Consider the following 22,257-nt stretch of genomic DNA (forward strand, 5'->3'; position numbering starts at 1 on the left):
ACAATCCAACACTGCATCTCGTCTAATTCGACTAACCTAGACCAACTCATTATAGATCTAATAACCAATCAGAAAAATTATTTAACCTCTTTACAAACATAAAAAACTGGCTTGTATCATTTTGGCAGGTTGAACATCACCAAGCTCTGTTCGCTACAGCCGGTTTATTTAGTATAAAGTTAAATAAACCTGAACGGCAATGTAATAAGAAGACGGTGTAGCGAAAACCAAGAATACATAACACTCAGTACATGTACTACTCATATTTTTGAAACCAGAACATGCGCCTTCCTTCTGGTTTAGTCCCAATTCACTCATTCTCCCCTGTATCTTCTACTTTCCCAACATGATTTAAGTGGCTTCACAAGCCTGTCACGTTTGCTAAGCCCCAGCTATAAAGTCATGTATAAGATATAATCTACCTATCTTTTAATATGACCGCGGCCATGTGTTTGATGTCTAATGATTTCAGCGAAGTTAGTGTTGAACACTTGCGCATGGTTAACAATATCAGCCCCAGACTGGAAACTTGAATCGGCAAGGTGATAGGTCGCACCAAATCACATCTATGCGTTAAGGTTCGTCTAAGATCAAAAAGAAAGCCCATGGGTTGAAAGGAGCGTATCCTTATCCGTCTCCACGTTGACAGACAGCGAGAGGGACATTGTCCGCTACGTTTGATTGGATCGATTCACAACGATATCCAATCAAATTCGAGATACAAGGAGTGATTACAATTCAAACCCGAATGATACTTTCCGAACTGGTAAGAGAACGTTTAGTATTCGCCAGGAAGAATTGCAGATTAATATTACAACAGGTTATCGTATCAGCGTTGACACAGTGTTTGCAGATTATTATTAAATATTTTAAAGAGAAGGATTAAGCTGGAGGTATTTGCACCAAAGAATGTTTAGGATAGTAGTGCATGTACGTTTGATGGTCCGGTGAAGTTTTCATTTTCTAAATTAAGTGCAAATAAATAAAGCAAATTATATGATTCATTATTAAAAGGGAGGATACAGATTGTTCTAAACAAGAGGGAATATAGACCAATATGTACTTGGCCTAATTTATCGATTTCAAGTTAACAAATACAGGACAAGACGCACTACCAGTATAATCGCAATAAGCGTATGTCACTTGTTCAGATCTTTGTAGAAAAAATAATCAATTTTACAGAAACCTTTGATAATAAAAACCATTCATTATTAACCAGGTGAAAGTAAAGGCTGTACTTTAGCATGAGAGCATGAGGAAACACAGAACGACATGTTTTATCACAAGGGTACAGACCAATATGAATACACATCAACTCATGACAAGATGTACTACCTGTATAATAGAAGCCAGCATCTGCCACCTCTTCGGGTCTTTGCCTGACCTCACTCGGCCAGCGATCAAACGAAGACAATCGGATACTGTAGGTTTGATACTGTGGACTTCGGATATGGTCCGATTCAGTCCACAGACCAGGATTTCTCGATGTCACCCATGACGATCCTTGAACTGCACATGAAATATGAACGAAGTCCATGGCAAGGTCTAAGAGAAAGATAATCGATTGTCCATGATGAATATGCACACCATATTTGCATTCCATCCTGAAGGACGGTAACGTGAATGTAGTCGATGACATGGTCAAATAACGTTTGTATATCTGGACACAACTTCATTAGATTATCTCCTCAAATTAACAATACAACATTATCATGGCGATCAATGATTACTACCCATAGTATAAAGTAAAAGAAAAGAAAAAAGCGAAAACGAACGGGCGCATAAAAATATTACGAAAACCTATTATAAGCTTTTAACTTAGCAAATGAATGTAAGTCGTTCAATTTCATGCCTTGGAAACTTAAACAGTCATGCAGCGGAGATAGATGATAGATTTAACACAAAAAAAATATGTAAAATGGAAACAAAAAACACAAAACTGCACACGATTTGAAAATTGTACATACAGATTAAAATCTGCTCACAAATTTTTTTATCTCAGTGATCCATGTATGTAAATCTAAACAGACCTACTTAGAACCGAATCTCTACAACAGGTATGTAGATGAACACTTGATAGATCTAAGAAAAAAGAAATATAAAATCACACCATTGTATATAAAATGGAGAATCTATGAGCTAAGAAGGAAATACGTATACGATTACAAAAGGAAAATAAATATGCAAACATTCAAGTAACCGAAACATTACGGCATTTCCAATAGTTGAAGACCTACTTGAAGTATGAAAATTCTAAATGTCAAAAAGTGTCTAACTCTTATATATATATATATATATATATATATATATATATATATATATATATATATATATATATATATATATATATTCTTCCAGGATTCACTCATATTGTATACTTGACTTTAGTTGTTCCATCAGCTTGATATCAAATGGACAGCTTAAACAAAGAAACAAGTCGCATAAATATGGTTCTCTTTGCTGTGAGCTTGATAAGAAAGCAGTGACATACATTGGTTTTGAGCCTTTCTGTGAATCTTTATTTCTGATTTCCACCTAACATTTCTCTCGTATTTGGTCACCCCTGTACATCATATTTCCCGCACGCCTATTGGAGGCACCCTCTTCTAAAGTGTCTGATCGAGTGTCAATTGTCTTTAGGTAACACTTGCGTGCATCTTTACAGCGTAGATGATGTCTTCCTATCGGTCTTTTCTCTTTTCCCTGTTCCCAGCTCCCCATATATATATATATATATATATATATATATATATATATATATATATATATATATTGTCCTTTGTAATGCGGCAGTCGTCCATGCTGGACACGCGGCCCAAATAACGTATGCATCGTTTTTTTTTTTTGCCTATGAAGGGTAATACTTGTGATCCTGCTCTGTCAAGCACTGTGCTGTTTGGAAATATGTCTCTCCAGGGATTGTTAATGATGCGCCTGAGATAGCGCACGTGGAATGCATTAAGCTTTCTTTCATGGTATGTATAAAAAGTCCAGGCTTCACTCTCTTGTATGAGTGCACTCACCACACAAGCTTTGTATACGTGAACTTTAGTATGTTCCATCAGCTTGCTATTGGCCCATAATTGTTTTGTTTATCTGGAAGTGTGGTAGCAGCCTTCCCAACGTGCCTATTAAGTTCGCTCTCGAAGGAAATATTGTCTGTGATTAGAGACCACAATTACACACATTCATCAATAACCTGTGATTCAATGTCCTGAATGCTGAATGATGGAGGATCATCGACACCTTGTCCCATTACCTGCGGCTTGTGTAGGCTAAGGGTGTATATACATACGAGTTTTATGCTGTGTTTTAAGTGTGCAAAATCATTTTATTAAAGTAGAAGAAAATTATTACGTACCATTCCTTTCATGAGAAACGATATTTTCATTACGAATCCGCTCCTGAAAAAAGAAAGACCAGATTTGTCATTATTTGTTAAGAAAGTATTACCATGTCAAGTCTAGGACACAAACATAGATTAGTTCACAATGGACGAATCAAATCATTCTTTATTTTCTTTTACCGACAATTGACTAACGAAAAGGGACGTTATGTCATTACCTTCGGCGGATTAAATAATCCCCATCATTTTTATTGAAATGCATGGAAAATTATAATTAAAAATAGATAGACACAATTTACAAGAATACCTGGTATTCAGCAATTCTTCTCGGCTCAAGCTCTCTCCTCACATATCCGCAGGAACTTGACTTCCGTACGTGTTCAAGGATAGGGTCATCATTTGGTGAAAGATTAGCAAGTTCTACGCCGCAAAAAAAGCACCTAACTGTGGTACCTTTTCCTTGAAAATGAATGAAAAAAACTGGGTATATTGCATGAAACAATTGTGGACAAAGAGCATTTCGTCAAATATAATCTACATGTGTGGCTATTTCCTGCGAAAATCACTTACATTTTTTGTTTTGTCCAGTTTCCTAATGACACGCATATTAAATGGCCGATCAAAATCATTAGTATACATATGTTTTATAAGTTGGAAAAAATTCATAACTGTAGTCATTCAAAGATATTTTGGTCTTGAAATAATGAAAGCCACATGCAATGGCGGATGCCTCAGTCTTTGTCTCAGATGTATACAATTTGTGGCCTGATTGATGTATGAAAAACGGGCTAAAACTGTTCAAGCGATTTTAAAATATAATTTGTGGGAAGTTCACACCACTCAATGCATGGCTGAACACAAATGTATACATGGTAGACTAACTTGTCTTATTTTAACGAATAATGTACAACAAAACTTAAATCAATCATGAAACATTCTTTCTATAAAAAAATAGCAATTAGAGATAAAGTACTTCCAAACAAATTTCTGGGAGACATGGTATACGATGAGTAATCTTTTAAATATAATTCTCAAAATTCCAACATAACGTTCGCTTTTTTAATATCCTTCCAACCTATCTTAGGTTGGTGTCTTGGTGATCGACCTGATATTCGCATATTCTTCCTTGACCGTGTGTGGTTTTGTTATGATATGATGGGTGGGACTGATTATTGTTTTATGAGGCTGTTTGGTAATAAGGACTTCAATAATCGTTTGAAGATGACGATTGGTACAATTAATACTTGTTATATATTATACTGTAATTCATATCATATTTGGCTTTCACACTGTTTAGAACAAGTGGGGGAAAACCCAATACACCGTCAAGACTGTCACGTTAGCTGTTTGATATTAACATTGTAGTTATAAAGCATTTTAACCGCCAGAAATATCAGACAGACAATATAAGGTCAACGTAACAAACTGCTCTAGAGTTCTTAGAAAAATAGTTTACTGAACGGCTGACATTCAAAATATGTGGTGTTAAATGATGGCGAACGGTTCGCTGAACAAAATGTATTATCTTCAAGAATCAAAAAGCCAAAATAAGGTTTATTGGTGAAGAAACTTTCAAATTAGCCGCTATAGAGACCATTTCATATGAATTATCAACGAGCATGTAATTCTAATTTTGTTTCGCAAGTATACTCTATCATCCTCCTATTTCACAAAAACTTAAAATATATCAAGATAACGGGAACCAAAACTAGATCGAGTATATGAGAGTAACCAACTCATGTTAAAATATTAGTCGTTTCACAAAGACTCTATTTCAGTGTCATTCAGTCCTTCACTAAATTCGCAGTGGCCAGAACTTCATGGTGCTTCCACAGGAGTCTGACGTTTTATCAATAAAGTACGGCGAAATCTCTGACAATATGAAATCCCCTTATCGGTAATATAAATAAACACAAGGAGTGCAAGCGTGACCACAACCCTTCGCTCGAATTGACTTTTTCTCACGAGTCTTTTATCGCTTCAGAATCGCAAGAAGACTGAAAAACTACACATATACATTCAAAAGACAGTAACGGACCAACGCATATCTCTTAAATGACCATGTCCTGAATCCAATCCTGCAAATTAACCTTTATTTTCACCACTACGGTCAAAATCCCTTTCTAGCAAAATCGGCTAGACGGAAGTAGCACATTCTACCAGTGCTTCCCAGGACTGTATATATGGTTATAGTGTAGATATCTTAATACTTACCAAGTTGCAGACCAGGAGCTGAGTATCTGATGTGTGTGTGTTCCACTACCCAAGGCCTGTCGTAGCGACTTTAAAATCTCTATCTGGAAAGAGTTGCACGACATTACTCGCGTTTTCACGAACACACAAAAAGAATGTCATAGCACCCCACCCCTCTGTTTTGCATAGCGCGGATATAATTATTCTAGTCTTTATCCATTTACCTGTATTATAAAATCCAGCACGAGCCAGCGAATCCGTATCGAATAGTGCAAACTGTTGCCACGTAACATAGGATGCTCTGCGTTTGATGTATTCCTCAAATAAAGGATGCTGTGGCCGTTGGGCTCTTTCTGTGTTAGATCCCTCACATAGGTCTGAGACGTTCAGATTTCCCTCAGTTGCTCTACTTTCTACATGTACCCTCTCTTGAGAGAAGCTTTGGTTGGTAATAGACTCGGCTTGTGCAAGTGACCCACTATCGGATGTCACACTAATTTGTACAGAATATTGAGAAGTTGGTGAATTGATTTGCGTTTTCTGCACCGATGAATTTTCCAAATGGGTGCACCGATCAGAATTCAAGCTTAAGTTTGAGACTGACTGACTAACAGCTGGGCGTCTGAAGCCACTTCCACCGGAATTAGCATCAGCTAAACTCATACCGTTTGGTTGAACTAGATGATCATTACAGTACTGAAGAGAGTTATTCGATTCATCTGCAGAATCTCCATTCATCATAAATCCAATAACTATAAACGGTATCGGAAAAGAAAAGAAAATTAATAACAGTAATGAACCCAAAGCCAATACAACGTTTGTTATGCTTTTGTATTTTAGAAGAAGAAAAAAAAAACAACCAAGAAAAATTACTAACCTCACTACATAAATGTTGGTATGTAGCAAAGCATACCTGTAACTTTCCGGGGTTTTGCCCGGTTCGTCATAGACCACTTAATGACTTTAAAGAACCCAAAAGCCACAAGCATATTAAGTCATATTGGTTTCAAGTTGCAAAGTGGACATGGATGACACACCAAAAGTCTCTTATTTAACTCATTAGCTAAAACAATAAATGAATTATATTTATTTCATCAAATTTAAAACAGCTAAGACATCATCTAAAAGCAAATATGTTATAGCCAGAAGTCGTGATAAATGAATCAGGTATACTGGTAAACAAGAAAGTATAAACAGTAACTAGATCAATACGCTGCACATACAGACTTTTTAATATGTACACTTCGGGTAAAAAAATGATGCATAGTCGATGCTAACAGAACTTCCTCGACTAAATTTTATAAAATCTAACTGAGATAATCATGCAATGTAAAGATATGGTGCTATTATATACTGATCGTAAAAAAGAAACTGTAATTTATGTATCAGATCTAATTTACCTAAATAAATCTGTAATAAGTCCATTAAATAACTAATAAATATAGTGATGTGGTACAGTGTCCAAGGTTAATTGAAGAATTAACTGTCATAAAAAAGCGCAAAATGCATACAGAATATGTACATTTTGTTTAGGTATATAATAAAATATTTTACGAGTGAAGAGAAAGCATTATCATGAGTGGCGTAACAGTACAAATTTTTTCTACTTCAAGAATAAAATATTTCCTTATATCTGCTCACAGAAACGTATTTTTACTTTCTATTATACTTTTAGGGCGAAACCATGTATTTAAATGAACTTTTGTCCCTATTCTGTTCCAATATGTTTGACTGCATTCATGGAGCCATGGAAAGAAATTTCGATATTTTACAACGACGGTTTTTACATATATCGTTCGGACATATAATGCTTCAAGTTGTAATGGCAAATTAACGACTGGTTCCATACGAAACAGATTTTAATTTCCGTTAACACATTTCCTGCACGAATTGAGGATTGTTGGGAGGGGTCACTGTAGAAATAACACAGAGTGGTTGTATCTGATAGACTTCATAGCGTCAAGTCTTTAAATGTTTTAATGACTGTGAGTTTGCCTATATGATTTGGTTGTTTTTTATGTTGTTGTTTTATCTGCATTCAAACGGAAATTATGTCTCCTTTTCAAGCGTTCAGACTTGTTGGAAAACAGATGCTGAACCCAATTTTCCATTCCCATTTAATTTCGGTTTCAATCCGTACTCATCCATTTCCTATTTCTCTGTCATTTTCAAGCATGAGTATGATTGTAAAACGATTTACGCTCGCGTAAGGACATTTATGGGATGTGTGATTGGGTCTACAATTTCCTGTCAGATTTGTCGGGTAACGCGCTGTCAAGGGCCAATATATTTAAAGCTTTTAATCGCGTGTTCTGCCTAGCCAATCGCAATACTCTCGCTCCGGCAACGCGCGGAGGGATTCTCTCTGATAAGGTCTGAGGCTTCAGTTGAGCCAATTTCATTATGGGGTGCGGACGTGTTTCCTTTGTTCTGTAGAAATTTTCTCTCCTTTGTTATCGGCTCACTTTGTTAGTTACCTTCCTCATCTCCTGGAATTTGGACCGAGTCGAATAGTCCTGGAAGTTAAGTATTTACTTACATTAACTTGTTTCCATTCCGCAAATTCTGCTAACGTTTCTTTTATTATACAGTGTCACACTCATAATGGGTCATTCCATCTGTAAAATATTGCAGTATCATTTGAAATCTGAAATAGACGATCTATTGCGTCCCGATTTTAATATTCGGCGCTATTCTAAAATTTATATGCATGGGGTTGGGGCAGAATAGTCGACACAATTATCTGCTCGATCTTTCTGTTGTACGCAACTTTAAATCAGATAACCATAAATTTAAACGTATATATACTTCCCATCGTCTCGTGCATGATGTACCATTTTCAAGGCCTTGAAAGTTTGGAAAATCAAGCTGATTACTCTGGGATCTTTAAAAGTATTTGATAATTGAAATAAACTCAAACATTTTAATTTCCTTCCATAATCACAAATAAAATTGTCCAATATTGTTAGATTTAGAAGTAGTAGAGTTTTTTCTGGTTGCTTTCTTTTGAAGACCCGTTCAGTTTCATTTAATCATTAAACAATATTATATTATTTTGCATTCTTTGTTTTCTCATATACAATAAATGTTAGCGAACGTTGGTCTTGGAAATCTATGTTTGTAGTCTTTGAAAGTTTGGGAACGTCTTTGAATTCGTCATTTTTAAATTCAGCATGAACCCTGTGATAAGCTTTTGTCTGTCTTTGTGTACCTTTGTTATGTTGTGTCGATTATGGACGAAACGTTGTAACATATTGGAAGATTGCATTTTCTATCGATGGTCGATCGGAGGAGCCGTTTGTGGAATAATAACAAACATTTCCAACATGATGGTGTCATACTTTAATCATTTAGGATTGTTCGAACTTTGTCGCCCAATTTTCGGTCCTTTCGTTCTGCATAATTGTGCTGACGAGTGGTCTTTCGGTTTGGTTGGTTTGTTTATCAATCGGATTGACAATGTAAGTGCGCTTTCTTGATTTCACTTTACATGATTTTGTGAGGTCTTGTGTGGCTTTCTCGGGCTTAGCAGTATTTAGTTGGACCCTGTTCTTTTAATTGGTTCCGTACCACTGGATTTTATGTTAGCCTTCTGCTTCACAGTTGATTCCGTATTACTGGCTTTGTTTGTTTACCAGTTGGTTCCGTACCACTGGCCTGTGTGTTTACCAGTTGGTTCCGTACCACTGGATTTTGTGATTACCAGTTGGTTTCGTACCACTGGATTTTATGATTACCAGTTGATTCCGTATCACTGGCATTTGTGTTTTACCAGTTGGTTCCGTACCACTGGATTTTTTGATTACCAGTTGATTCCGTATCACTGGCATTTGTGTTTTACCAGTTGGTTCCGTACCACTGGATTTTTTGATTACCAGTTGATTCCGTATCACCGGCCTGTGTGTTTACCAGTTGGTTCCGTACCATTGGATTGGATGTTTAACATTTGATTCCGTATCAGTGACATGTGTGTTTACCAGTTGGTTCCTTACGTTTTACGGTTGCTACGAGTTTCATGCTTGGCGTACTTGGGTCCCGCACCTCACTACTTGACACGTGATTAGTCATTCATGCTTTCTTCTTCCAACACTTCGTTCCATGTTAATGGGTATTGTGTTTCCAAGCTCGTTTAGGCCCACTGACCTTTAATTGTTCTGTTGATAATGTTGATGTTGCATTACGCACCTTAAAATAATGACCCATACTTTTCATAACGTTCAAATTTGGTTCTTTTCTTCAGTTTTTCTTTTTTCATATTACGAAGTTTGTGCCTCATCCCAGTGCAGTGAACAGTGGTGTTCATAACATTACAATAAGGGGTATTCACTTGCAACGATTGCTACGTAGTAATACACTGAAATGTATGTAAATAACTTTTTCTGGCATTCGTTACAGCATGCCCCTTACATAGAGGGCTGCGTTGCAAATGGCAGTGAAGAGAGCCAGACAATCAAGGTCCATAATCCAAGAGGTGGTGAATAGGCCCATCAAGAAGGTACCATTGTCAACGCCTACGGCCGCCATCCCTCAACCTGGATCATCTAGCGAAGGGGCTTGGATGGACCCCAATCTTCTTAATGTTATAACGCAAGAGGTCTCCGACAGGCTCACCACCCATGTGACAGAGGAGATCCATGCCAAATATGATCAGCTTGTAGCTATGCGCAGAACGTCCATGGAAAATGGTCCACAAACTGGGTTTCAACTTGGACCCTCCGTAGCAACAGACAACAAACCAGCACCATCCATGGTCTCCCGCGCCATAGTGGAAACCAAGGCTTCACTTACAGGTACAGCGGTGGATACAGGTAACGTTGTCCAAATCGTTTCTGCCTCCGGAGGCATTCACAATCAAAATATGTACGCTCGTCGTTTACTCCGTCAACTCTAATCCCTGATAAAGTTAAGGCAAATAAATGTGCGGATTCATACATAGGTTTTTCTACCCTTATGAATATCTCGCAGGATGCTAGTTTCAAACTTCAGTTAGATAAACACAGTACTGGCCCTGAACTTAGCATTGTTCCAAAAAATAGGAACGTCTATATCACAGTAGGCTCGCTACATGTATAAAACACCTGGGTAGGGGGGATTTTATGACAAAAACAGACATATCAAATGCTTCGATATTTTTCAGATTTGTCCCATGCAATATCATTGTTTTGGCTTTTTGTGGTGGAACATGTGTTGTTTTGACAAATGATTACCAATGGGTTGTAGTTCCAGTTGCAAGATATTTGAGACCTTTTGCAATTATCTTCAATGCGAACACAAAGTTACCTATAACATACATGACGCATATTTTGGACGAGTTTTGATACTAGTTGCAACTCGTGTCCAATGCCAGCAGAAGCTCGATCTCTTCCTGAATGTATGTGCCGACATCGGCGTTACTATGGCTGCGGATCAAACATTTCCTCCGTCAACAACGATGTTGTAAGTCTGATACGAACTGGATTTCGTGGGAATGGAGGTTCGCCTTCCCACGGACAGACTAGAAAAATGTAATAAATTCTTACATTTATATCTTGCTTGAAATAAAATTACCCTCAAGGGGTTGCAATCCATCATATGTACTCTTAACTTTTCTTGCGCAGTTGTTTTGCCGCGACAAGCTTTTCTTAGGCGACTCATCAACTTGACAATTGGCATTGCAAAACCACATTAGATTAACAAAAGATGTAAAGGAAGATTTAAGGGACTGGCAAAACTTTTTAACCGGTTTCAACGGTAGATCCTTATTACTACCTGACATTTGGCTGACCTCCGACATGTTGGACTTGTACACAGATGTTTCTGCCTCAGTCGGATACAGTGCCATCCGGGTCACACTATTTCTATGGCATCTGGGATCAGACATGGGCATATCAAAATATAACGCTTCTAGAATTATACCTCATTGTTCTGGCAGTTGTGGTCTAGGGAGAACACTTATCCAATAAATGTATCTATTTCCACACTGACACTCAAGCTTTAGTTGAAACCATAAACAAACCATCCTCTAATGACACAAAACTCATGCATTTCCAGGGCTGAGTAAATATTTGTTTTGACCACTAGTCCAGGACAAGTGCTTTAAGAAAATTCACTTGTCCCACCTTTCTCATCACTAGCCCCACCTTACTTTTCACTGGTCCCAAAATAGCAATCACTTGCCGAGATTTGATGAGACGTATGTATTTAATCCATAGAAAAGAAGAAGAAAAAAAATAATAATATACAACATAATTATTTCTTAAAAGAATTTAATTTATCAAAAACAATGGTTGTTGTACATTTCGCTTCTTCGGGTTCATGCATATATGTTTTAGCTGATCGATTTGAAAATATGTTCATGTATATGTCTGCCACCTGCTCTAAGCCAGCAGTTTATAGCAAATTTGTACTCTTGTCTTAAATTAAATATCTTGTTCAGGGCATGACATACACTGGGGAAGCTGGCTTGGACGCTATACAAAGAGTTCACATCGGACGATTTGACCGTGTTCTCTCTATCAGTTTAAATAATCAATATGGCCTTTTCAGATGCATCTGAGAAAGTTATAAGGCTAGGTAAAAAGGTTTCAGCTTTGTAACCCTTTAATCACTTTTTCTAAGATCTCCATTCCGCCGTGTGCTAATTCCTCTTTCAGGTCTCGTGGGTTTTACAGACTTAGAACCATAGGCATCGACCGTGCTTTGCTGGGATATCATTCACTCGACCCGGACTAATCTTTGTCTACCTACCTTTTCGACCGCCAGGAGCGTACGAGGGTACTCTAACAGTTCTGGAAGACCAACAGGGCATTCAGGAAGTACGCGACTCCGTTTTAAAGTTTCTTCCCAATCCTCCATACATGCTGGATATATCCTAACTAGCGGGGAGTATGAGGGTGCTCAACTGCCCCGGCATTACAGAATTCATCGGTTTAATTTTGATCAACATTTATGCTTTCTTTGATGCTGGACACTTTTGTTCTTTGCCCCACCCTCCTTTTTGTGGCTGCCAGAAATACAACAAGCTTTATTTGCTGTATTTCTGTTTATGGCGGTTGCAGCCTCAAAAAATGTCTGTATTATATGCTATGTCTCATTGTTCAATTTCTTAGCACGTTTACGATATAGACTTTGTCCACATAGTTATGTTATGCTGTAAATACATACCAAATATTTGGTTCACTAAGATTATTTATGTTCAATACAAAGTCACAAAAGTGGCCAGCATCAAACACAACGTTTGTCTTTGTTTTAATTATGTACCCATATACTTAGACTTTGTAATATTTGCACGACTGACCTAGAGTATTCTGTCATTTCACTCTCTATCTTCCTCTTGACTCTATCGATGTCAGAAAGGGTAAGCTGGTGCTGGTACATTTCATTTTACAATCTCGTCAAACAAGTTAAGAATACAAACCATCGTTTTCAATCACTTTCGTTCTGACAATAACTTGCACCCCTCTTCTACATGTGCAAGAACACATCACATAAAGAGAGTTAAAATCCTTATATAAAACAATTGTATTGCTATATTTAATCGAGAACTTTCTCCCTAAATATCTGGACCATTTTTTTTCGTCTAATGTAACAGATTGTATGGTTGACACGAATATCGAAAAGAGACAGGTCCAGTAATTTGTGGCACTGATAATTTCTATGATTCACGTAAAAATTTAAGAAGATAGTACTTGAAACCCACATTTTGTTTGGGGTTCGTCGTTAAGCATATTTGTCCATCCCACCTCAGTGTATACAAGTCTTCATATTTTAAGATCTATTCGTGCTGATGGAGAACAAAGAAGGAAGGGAGGTGTATAGAAGAGGCAGATGAAGAAAATTGAATAGGCATCACTCTGGAAATATAAGATTTAGTAACATAAAGAAGGGCAGACATTTTCCAAATTTTGAAAGTAAAGTGAGTCCAAAAAGTGATATCGACACTGTGGCGTTAAAATTTCTCGCTCTGATACATTGTAATATCTCATAATAAAATATATAATAAAATAGTCTTATTAGTCAAATTGGATTAACAAATTCAATTAAATTAATAATGTAAATCTCTTCATTAACCTACGCAAATAAAATATCGAATACATACTGTACATTTTGTTTTTCTACCATCAATATTAATAACGTAGTTTCCAACGCTTTGTTTCATTTTTAAGAAATCTATCTCTTTTGTTTGAAAATTAGATTTCTGTTTTGTTGAGCCATTATAAATAGCTCTAGTTGAATTTTAAATCTCTTGAATTTGGGATATGAAGACAGCTGAAAAAACATTAGAACATCTCACCTGACATTAGAAAAATAAACAAATCAGTCGGTGAAAAGGGTCTATAGTACACATCACCAGGCGGAGACCCGGAGGCAAAGCTCCCAGAAGCTCCTTAATATTAAGCTTCCCAGGGTATGATTCTAACCATCTAACAGTAATGAAGAATAACTCTAGGAAGCGTTCTGATTCTCCTGCACTGTAGAAGGCAAATATTTTCTCCTCGATCCGCCCATGTATACTTCATTTAAAATTACATTTAAAAAAAGGTCTTTCGTGACCAGCTGGACTAATATATTAAATATTTCTATTAGACAACGACGATGATGATGATGATGATGGTGGTGGTGGTGCTGGTGGTGATGATGATGATGATAAAGACGACAACGACAACGATGCTAATGGTGATGAAGACGATCGTGGTAATGATAATTTGCATTTCAATTAGTAGTATTATTATTCACGCTTCTCGTGAAACCAAAACAAAAAAGTTGAATTAAGCCAGACATTATAAGTTCGTTTGGTAAGATCTAAAATGAGAACGTGGGTTATTTTAAAAAGATAAATTTGGACTTCACCTGATATTAAAGTCCTAAATAAATCACTTGGTGACAGACAACGACTGTAATTTAGTGGAAATAATTCACTGTCATTAGACCTTTTCAAGTAAAAAAACACAAAATTGTTGGTACAGGCTCAACCCAACACGATTGCTTTATATATATATATATATATATATATATATATATATATATATATATATATATATATATATATATATATATATATATATATATGTTTACACTTCCTACTTCTCTATTCCTGACCTGTTCTCTGTTTCCTTCTCTTAAATATTAAATTATCGTGTCATTTCTTTAGTTACAAAATAGAATTCACATTTAGTCCTAAACTAAAGTATGACCACATATGGGCCAATGATTTAACGATTTATCATAAAAACGCACGAAAAAGATATATATATATATATATATATATATATATATATATATATATATATATATATATATATATATATGCAAGCCTATTTAGAATGTACGGATGAATAAATGTATGTATGTCTGTCTGTATATGTATGTGTATGTATTTATATATCTCGCTCAGTCTGTGTGTGTGTGTGTGTGTGTTCATGTAAAGTAAACCAGATATGCTCAAATTTCTTTTGATGAAACATTTATACGGGTGGTAATCAAAGACAGTGGGTACATACGATGGATACATTTTGATAATACCACATAATACATGTTACTGTTTACAAGGGAGGTAAAACGGATTTCCATACACTGTGGAGTTTAAAGGGAGTGAACTCACCCTAACCACTCACATATGAGTAGGCCCAGAATAGAAATGTTTCTTAATTTTATTCAACGGTCAATAATTAGTAATTATTATGGGTTTCAAAATGTATTTAAAAAATGAAATAAACATACACAGTTCAGATTTAAAATATTTTTTTAGTTTTTATACGAACACTTAAACTGCAACTAAGCACGTGGATTCAAGCCAGAAAGCTTCAAGTGACAAAGAAATAAACGTTAATTAAAGACATTTAGTGTTGATTACAGTTCATTCATGCCGTATTTGTCCATAATTTCCTCTTGCTACTTACTGTCAGTGTCGCTTTTTATAATTCTCCTCGTTTGGGATGTGGGGCACCTGCAGAAGTCCACAGTTACAACACTGGCTATTGAATTTAATTACTAAAGAAAATGAATTTTCTTCCCTATGTATTATGTATTGTTGTGATACTCGGATATAGAATGGAGATATTTCGGATTTTTTCATCGGTTGCGGGAACTTTGATTTATTTTACAATGCTGAAAATTGAGTGTGAGTAAGAAATGTATAGATTTCTAAATGAAGAGAGATTGCAGTGTTCATAATTCATCAATAAAACATTTCGGGCTGAAACACTCAACGACTATTTCGAAACGTACACGCAACATTGACCCAGGCAATGGAGTTAACTGAATGTTCTCAAGTTGTGCAAACAGTGATTTTCTTTTTCTTCTAGATTACTTTGGAACCATTGTACATGTTACCATGACGGTCCGATTACTTACACTCATTCTTCAGGACAGAGTGGAACTTTTATATACAAAAAAAATTGAATGGCATCTAAAAAAATGACGATTTTTAGTTCGTATCATCACCACATAAACTGCCAACCCTCCTTAATTAGTGCTGGTTTTTTTCTGGTTTTTTTTTTTTTTTTTTTTCAGATATAATGACATTTTCTCACTACAGTGATAGGACTGCGATAAGAAAATGGGTCGATTGGTGAGGTTCAAAACATCCCCACATAAAACATTGGACGTTATGTTCTCAGCAACACACAGAAGACACATACAACCACCAAAACTTTACTTGAACAAATCCGAAATGAAATTTGAAGAAGTAGCGAATTCTAACGAATGTTTATGACGAGCGCCTCTCATGAAGCAAGCACATAGCTGAGCTAGTGACTAGATGTGCGTGAGGTCTGAACCTTTTGAGGAACCTTAAGGGAACCGATTGAAGGGAAGGCATGACAGACCACTCTACTTACGCCATATAGGACACTAATCCGACCAAACATTGATTATGAGTGCTAGGTATATGCCTTGGCTAGCACCAATGTGTTTGAGAAGCTTGACTGGATTCAGAACCAAGCTTTAATTATCTGCACTGGGGCTATCAAAAGCACCTATGGGGAGGAGCTTCATATACTAGCAGGGGAACTGCCCCTCAGGGTTCCAAGAAAAGAACTTATCCTGCTATATCCCAATAGACCTGTTAGTGTAGTTGAAAGATGCAAGAAGCCCTTCAGGCCTCAGATATCATAAGATTCCCGGACCCAGAACCATGGAAGTGTATCACTCCAAAAATAAACTTTAAGACCTAAAATATGGCATAAACAGGACCAAACCAAACAACTAATGGCCAAAGCTCTCTCAGATCTTGACCAAAATCACAAGAAATACACCGCCATACATACGGACGGTTACAAAGCATCTAACTCTGAGACCACTGCAGCAGTAGCGGTGACACAAGATTCATATTACACATTCCCTAACTTAACAGATGATATATGTGATCGTATTTGTTTTAGACAAATAAATTAGATGTTAATGTCCATGAAGTCGATTCAACAAAGAATTATGGACTATAATTGTTGTTTACAATTTACCCATAAATCATTTATGTACTATATATAGTAATCCAGGGAAGGAACGTTTCCCATTTCTCGTAAGGCCTTTTTAATAATCGACGCTAATATATCCGGCTAGACATCGCGTAGCATAGTAACTTTAGTACCGATGTTTATGCTGGAGATAAAACTAATTAGACCTGTATCAAATTTGGTTCACTACCTCACCTTTAAGAAATACCAGCCCCTTTTCTAACGTTTCTGCTGATCATGATCATGCCCACTTAAATTTGCAAGTACATCGCATTGAATGGAATCTCGCCCTCTCATTGGTCGCCTTAAAATGAGGTAGAATGCCTAATGATGACCTCATTTTTAGTTGACCTATGAAAAGAGGTATTCCATTCAGTGCGTTTCATTTACACATTAAGATGACACAACCATGGTCAGGTACAGCTTTAACGTTGGAAAACGGGCAGGCATTCTTCACAGTGTTAGAATACTGAGTAAAATTGGTAGTTGGACTAAAAACCTCTAACTTAAACATCCATGCTAAAGTTATTACACTACGCTGTAAAAGTGTAGCCTGACATGTCAGTCACAGGTAACACGGAAAAAGTGCCCAATACTAGTCCCTGCGTATTTAACATGCCTCGATTTGAATAACAACTGTGGAAAATATATCATGCACCTTGACGCATCGAGATGTATTTTGAATTTGAATTTCAAATGCAAAATGATTCTCGATGTGTCAAGTTGCATGATTTATTTAGGTGCATCTATATGCAATAATGAGATATATAAAAAAACGACTCGCTAACTACGGTAAATGAGTACGCTAACTACGGTAAATGAGTATGAAAATAATACGTACATTCAGGGTTCTTCGTGAGCACGTCAGGACTGGACAAGAAAACAAACAATTGATCGAATATGCTATCGCTTAGTTTTGCCTATATTCCCTCAGTTTTTTTTCAACTTACATTTTAATGAAAATAACAAGACAAAACACCATAATGTTCCACTCCACTTTACGCTCACACCAACCCATAAAGTGCAAGGAACCAGACTAAATTAACCCAGAAGAAATAACTCAAAGCATAATAAATTGTTAATTGAAACATTGCTCGGTTATATCCATGAAGAATGTCTCGGGAATAGTGTAGGAATATATAAATATATACATTTGATTTGATTGGCAACTCGCCTCTTGCGGAGTGGACCAAACATTTAGCAACAGGAAAGGACAGTAATGCTCTGACTTTCACTTTATCTCTTTCCGCTGCCATATTGAAGCTTGTGGAATAAAATAGTGAAAATATAGTTCTCACTGGCGGCGAATTACATCTGAGGTTTACTTCGACCCAGCGGTAAAGGCAAATAATGTTCCGATTGAAACTCCGCTATCAAATAATTGACTAGTAGGTGTGCACGTGGTAAGGTGTGGATTACATATATTTATGTCAAACAAGTAATCGTTTCTAAGCTGTGTAAATTGACAATGATAATGCTTTAGCATCGTGAGAAAATCTTTAAAAAAAATTCCGTTGGTCTAGATTATATTCAACTTCTCTACGGAAGCATTTGGCTGCCATTTACATTGCGAACTATTTCTACGTGATCAATATGAAGTCTTTTATGTCAACAAGAGGTGTCATTGATTACAGTTTCATATCATGATTATGAAGAGATGAAGAGAAAATCGCATACTTGTGTTACTTATTGTTGCAACATTCCAGCTAGATATCTATATAAGATATATTTAACTATATGATTTGAGATTTCATAAATGTTTCACGTTGTTCACTGTTGTAAAATAAATAAGTTGAACTCAGTTGAATTGTATAGCTGCTGTGATTGCAGAAAGCATTGTTTGTTCACGGTAAAATGGAATATTAACTATATCGCATATTCCATGCAATATTTTCACCCTTTCCGGCTTTATTCAGCAGCATGGAACAACTACAGCACGGCATTGTAATTCTAGCACTATTTGATTTTGCTTCATTTTATAATGGACTTTGCTATTAAATTCTACAAAGAATGGAAGATACAATGTGCTAAATATAAATATGTTTCAATCGCTTTTACGTTAACACTGTAACATGTGCGCGAGGGCATGTGCTATTTATGCCCATTTGCTATCAGTTAGTCTGCTGAAAGAGTATTACATCAGTGAAAATTTATCTGCAACGGTGTTTGTGCGTGATTCATTCATAATAAATTAATGTCTGACAGAAAACAGAAAACTATACAAAAAGTTGTAAGATCGAAAGAGCAAAATGTCGGCACCGCAAAAGTAACACCTTATAAGATAAAAACTGTACGGAAATATTTTTCCATTTCATTCTTTTTCCTTTTCTTTGGGCCCCTCTTACACTTAATATCATTCAAGAACACACCACACATTTGGCAAGAAGACACATGGAGACAGAGAACGAATTGGGGACTATATATATATATATATATATATATATATATATATATATATATATATATATATATATATATATATATATATATATATATAATTCTATGTATATCAGCACGCTCAGGACTAGAGAAGAAATACTGCACACATGAAACTGTTAAAATGTATGAAATTTTCAGGAAGATAAACATTTCTAAATAGAGCAGATCTATTCTCTTACAAGTTACATTCTTAAAAGCTTAATAGTGTGTCGGTGGAGAGAGAAAGAGATTGAGAGAGACAGATTTCGCTCATTCTCTATCAATCGACAAAATTAAAATATCCCCGAAGATTTCAACTAAAACAGTGATTTAATAATTAATATAATACATTGATGTCTAACAGAAACCGGCGCACAAAGGCTGTAAAATCGGAGGCGCAGAAATTTCGGCATCGTGAAAAGAAAACATTATTGCACAACAAAAACAATTACTACTACAACCACTACTACCACTACACAAACATTTTTCTTTTTTATTCTCAATCCTATATATTGGGTTATTCTTGTTCTCATTAATACACCGTATATCTAGCTATATAATGCCGAGAAGAAGAAAGATTCCAAAGATCTAAATTAAAAACACCAAGAAGATAAACGCCTCTAAATAATGTTAATACGTTCTCTTTGAAGATAATATTTTAAAAGGTATATAGACATCATGCCGCGCACAATCCAACACATTGGAAATGTTAATATGAAAGAGCTCTAAAATACTGGATAAACATTTTTTATATAATAAACACTAATTTAGGAAGTACCTCATCAAAAAGCTGCTTCACTGAACTGACGTCATATATTATTGTCTTACAGGGTGAAAGTGGATACACGTGACAAGAACGTGCTACATTCTCGGTTGATACATCTGGCAATAAATTACTACACTAGGCGGATACACGTGGCAATAATGTGCTACAGTCTCGGTATATACATCTGACAATAAAGTACTACACTCGGCGGATACACGTGGCACGAATGTGCTACACTCTCGGTAGATACACACAAGGTTCACAGTCGTTGTGAGCTTCGCACTATAGGATTTATACATGGACCAAATATGTGTGCTCTACACGCGAGCGACACACTAGCACATCGTCTCTGCACTTTCTTCAACATGAATGGTGCGTCCTCCGTTGATCGGTTTGATGATGTCTAGCTTTTTAATCAAGATTTAGTGCCACAAAATATGGACATGCGGTAGATTAAAACTATGCTTTCAAATTCTTAATAATTTGCAATTTTGACAAAAATATACAAGAAGAAAAAAATATTAATTTAATGTATATTATTTGCACAAAAACATTCCATGTACTTTTAGTTTTTTAAAGGCAAAGTCGTTCATAATAGAGTATGTAGCTTTAGTTGTTTAAGTAAGTTCGTATCAATTCATACTTTTCTGCGTTTATATCAGATTCTCTTTGTGTCCGTTCCTTGGAATCGTCAATGCGTGTTAGTAAAGTTAATTATTCCAGTCAATTGAGCTGGTTCATAATCGACGACCTAATAGCAATTAAACTACAAACTGAACTGAATAAATAGCAAATCTCAAATCAGAACTGTGTAGCAGCTCTGTCTATGAATGCGTACTAATGGTCTAAAAGATTACATCTACGTTATAAATCCCAAGGCAAAGAAAAATGTAAACAATTAAGACTACAACCTAAAACGTTAAAGATTGGCAAATGCAATGACGTAGCAAAAAGTATAAAGTGCACAACCATCATATCCTTCAATGGCTATAGATAAAAGTGATCTCTTATTTTATCAAGAATACTGCTCGTTATAGCGATGAGAGACATAATTACACAAAAGCATGCAAAGTTTTAAATATAGTATAAGCCGGTATAAAAACAGTTTCTTCTTATGGACTAGGCCGAGCAGGAATAGTTACAAGCATAGTCTTTCACGTTTACGTTTTATTGCTGTTAGTACAGCTCTCAAAGGCATTGCTGAAAAAGCTAATGAGAAAACTATTATTTATAACAAAGTGTTTAAATATAATACAATAGTAACATCTGTATCCGTATGTTGAACAGTTCCGTTAACGCGATAAGCAAAGAGATTAATGGCAATGATAACAATCTTAAGGGGGACCCCGAGTGGCCGAGTGGCCTAAAGCGCTTTCCGTTACGGATCAATGCCATCTCACCTCTGTCTGCCTCGGTTCGAGTCTCGAATTCAGCCATTGTGGGTAGGTGAAAAAGCTTGCCAGTAGCTTCTCGTGGGTCGGTGGTTCTTTCCGGAGTTTTCCCAGTTTCTTCCTCTACCATTAATACTGGCCGCCATGTATAGCGCTATCGTGTGTTGATAAATGGCGTTAAACCCCAAAACAACAACAACAACCTTAAGGAGTAGACAATGAATATCAGTGAGTATAACGGATACGATGTAAGAAACACAACCTGGGAATTAAAGTATTGAGAATAATGATGGCTTGGGTGGTTTGACGTCATACTTCAGAGATATCGGCATACATTATTGCAGAAAGGGGGTGGGGTGAATCGCCCTTTGTTGGGACCGACCCACTTGTGCTCTGTTTATTTTCCGTTTGTAGACTCGGAGCCTTGGAAAAATGTTGAGATCTTGTGTTAACAAAGCCAATCCGAGCTTTGTATCCACCGCAGACGAATCGCGGAGAGGGGTGTGTTGTCCACGGATGCAAATAAAGGGGGAGGGGCGGTGAGCCGATCTTTACAAAAACCGAACCTTCTGCCCACGGCCCGTCCACGGGGGTAAAAATATGGTAGCAGTGGGGGATAGAGGGTGTAGTGAGTTATAAACTAAATGCTTTGTCATTGATCCACAACAAAATATGAATTATAGTTTAAACTAAAGTGAAGTACTCAGCCAA

The 22,257-nt window shown here is 36.4% G+C and overlaps 2 protein-coding genes across 18 annotated transcripts in view; one reads left to right on the forward strand and one right to left on the reverse strand.

Annotated features, from left to right (window-relative positions):
* The window catches only part of LOC149786509 (putative inhibitor of apoptosis), a 120,655-nt gene that overhangs the window by 30,702 nt on the left and 67,696 nt on the right, over positions 1-22,257 (reverse strand). For 6 of the 13 annotated variants that reach the window (XM_089977011.1, XM_089977005.1, XM_089977014.1 and 3 more), the window contains 5 exons: positions 17,813-17,841; positions 5,764-6,291; positions 3,654-3,805; positions 3,362-3,404; positions 1,336-1,545 (listed from right to left, as the gene is read on the reverse strand). In XM_089977011.1, coding sequence (XP_089833137.1) covers positions 1,336-1,545; positions 3,362-3,404; positions 3,654-3,805; positions 5,764-6,291; positions 17,813-17,841 — 962 coding nt within the window. Of the gene's footprint in view, positions 1-1,335; positions 1,546-3,361; positions 3,405-3,653; positions 3,806-5,763; positions 6,292-10,819; positions 11,033-17,812; positions 17,842-22,257 lie in introns of those variants that run through there. The other 7 variants (XM_089977016.1, XM_089977015.1, XM_089977010.1 and 4 more) reach the window with 4 other exon arrangements.
* Positions 7,032-20,596, forward strand: LOC149786510 (uncharacterized). 5 transcript variants are annotated; one of them, XR_016424943.1, is made up of 5 exons: positions 7,032-8,061; positions 9,935-10,347; positions 12,172-12,333; positions 14,105-14,212; positions 16,031-17,791. XR_016424943.1 is itself a non-coding variant. In XM_089977019.1 (2 exons), the coding sequence occupies exons 1-2, from the start codon at positions 9,966-9,968 to the stop codon at positions 12,201-12,203; spliced, it is 414 nt and encodes a 137-aa protein (XP_089833145.1). In that variant the 5' UTR covers positions 7,038-9,965; the 3' UTR covers positions 12,204-12,752. The 5 variants fall into 5 exon arrangements, 1 of the variants encoding a protein (XP_089833145.1); XR_016424942.1 differs by having other exon boundaries at positions 7,034-10,329; positions 16,031-17,792; XR_016424941.1 differs by lacking the exon at positions 16,031-17,791 and adding an exon at positions 20,220-20,596 and having other exon boundaries at positions 7,038-10,347.

Source organism: Sinohyriopsis cumingii, chromosome 12, assembly GCF_028554795.1.
Source record: "Sinohyriopsis cumingii isolate HCF-2022 chromosome 12, ASM2855479v2, whole genome shotgun sequence".
Classification (NCBI taxonomy): Eukaryota; Metazoa; Mollusca; class Bivalvia; order Unionida; family Unionidae; genus Sinohyriopsis; species Sinohyriopsis cumingii.

Coding starts and splice junctions, on each gene's coding strand:
- LOC149786510 (XM_089977019.1), top strand. CDS start 9,966: ATGGCAGTGAAGAGAGCCAGACAATCAAGGTCCATAATCCAAGAGGTG. Junction 10,348..12,171: donor AGGTACAGCGGTGGATACAG/GTAACGTTGTCC, acceptor TTCCTCTTTCAG/GTCTCGTGGGTTTTACAGAC.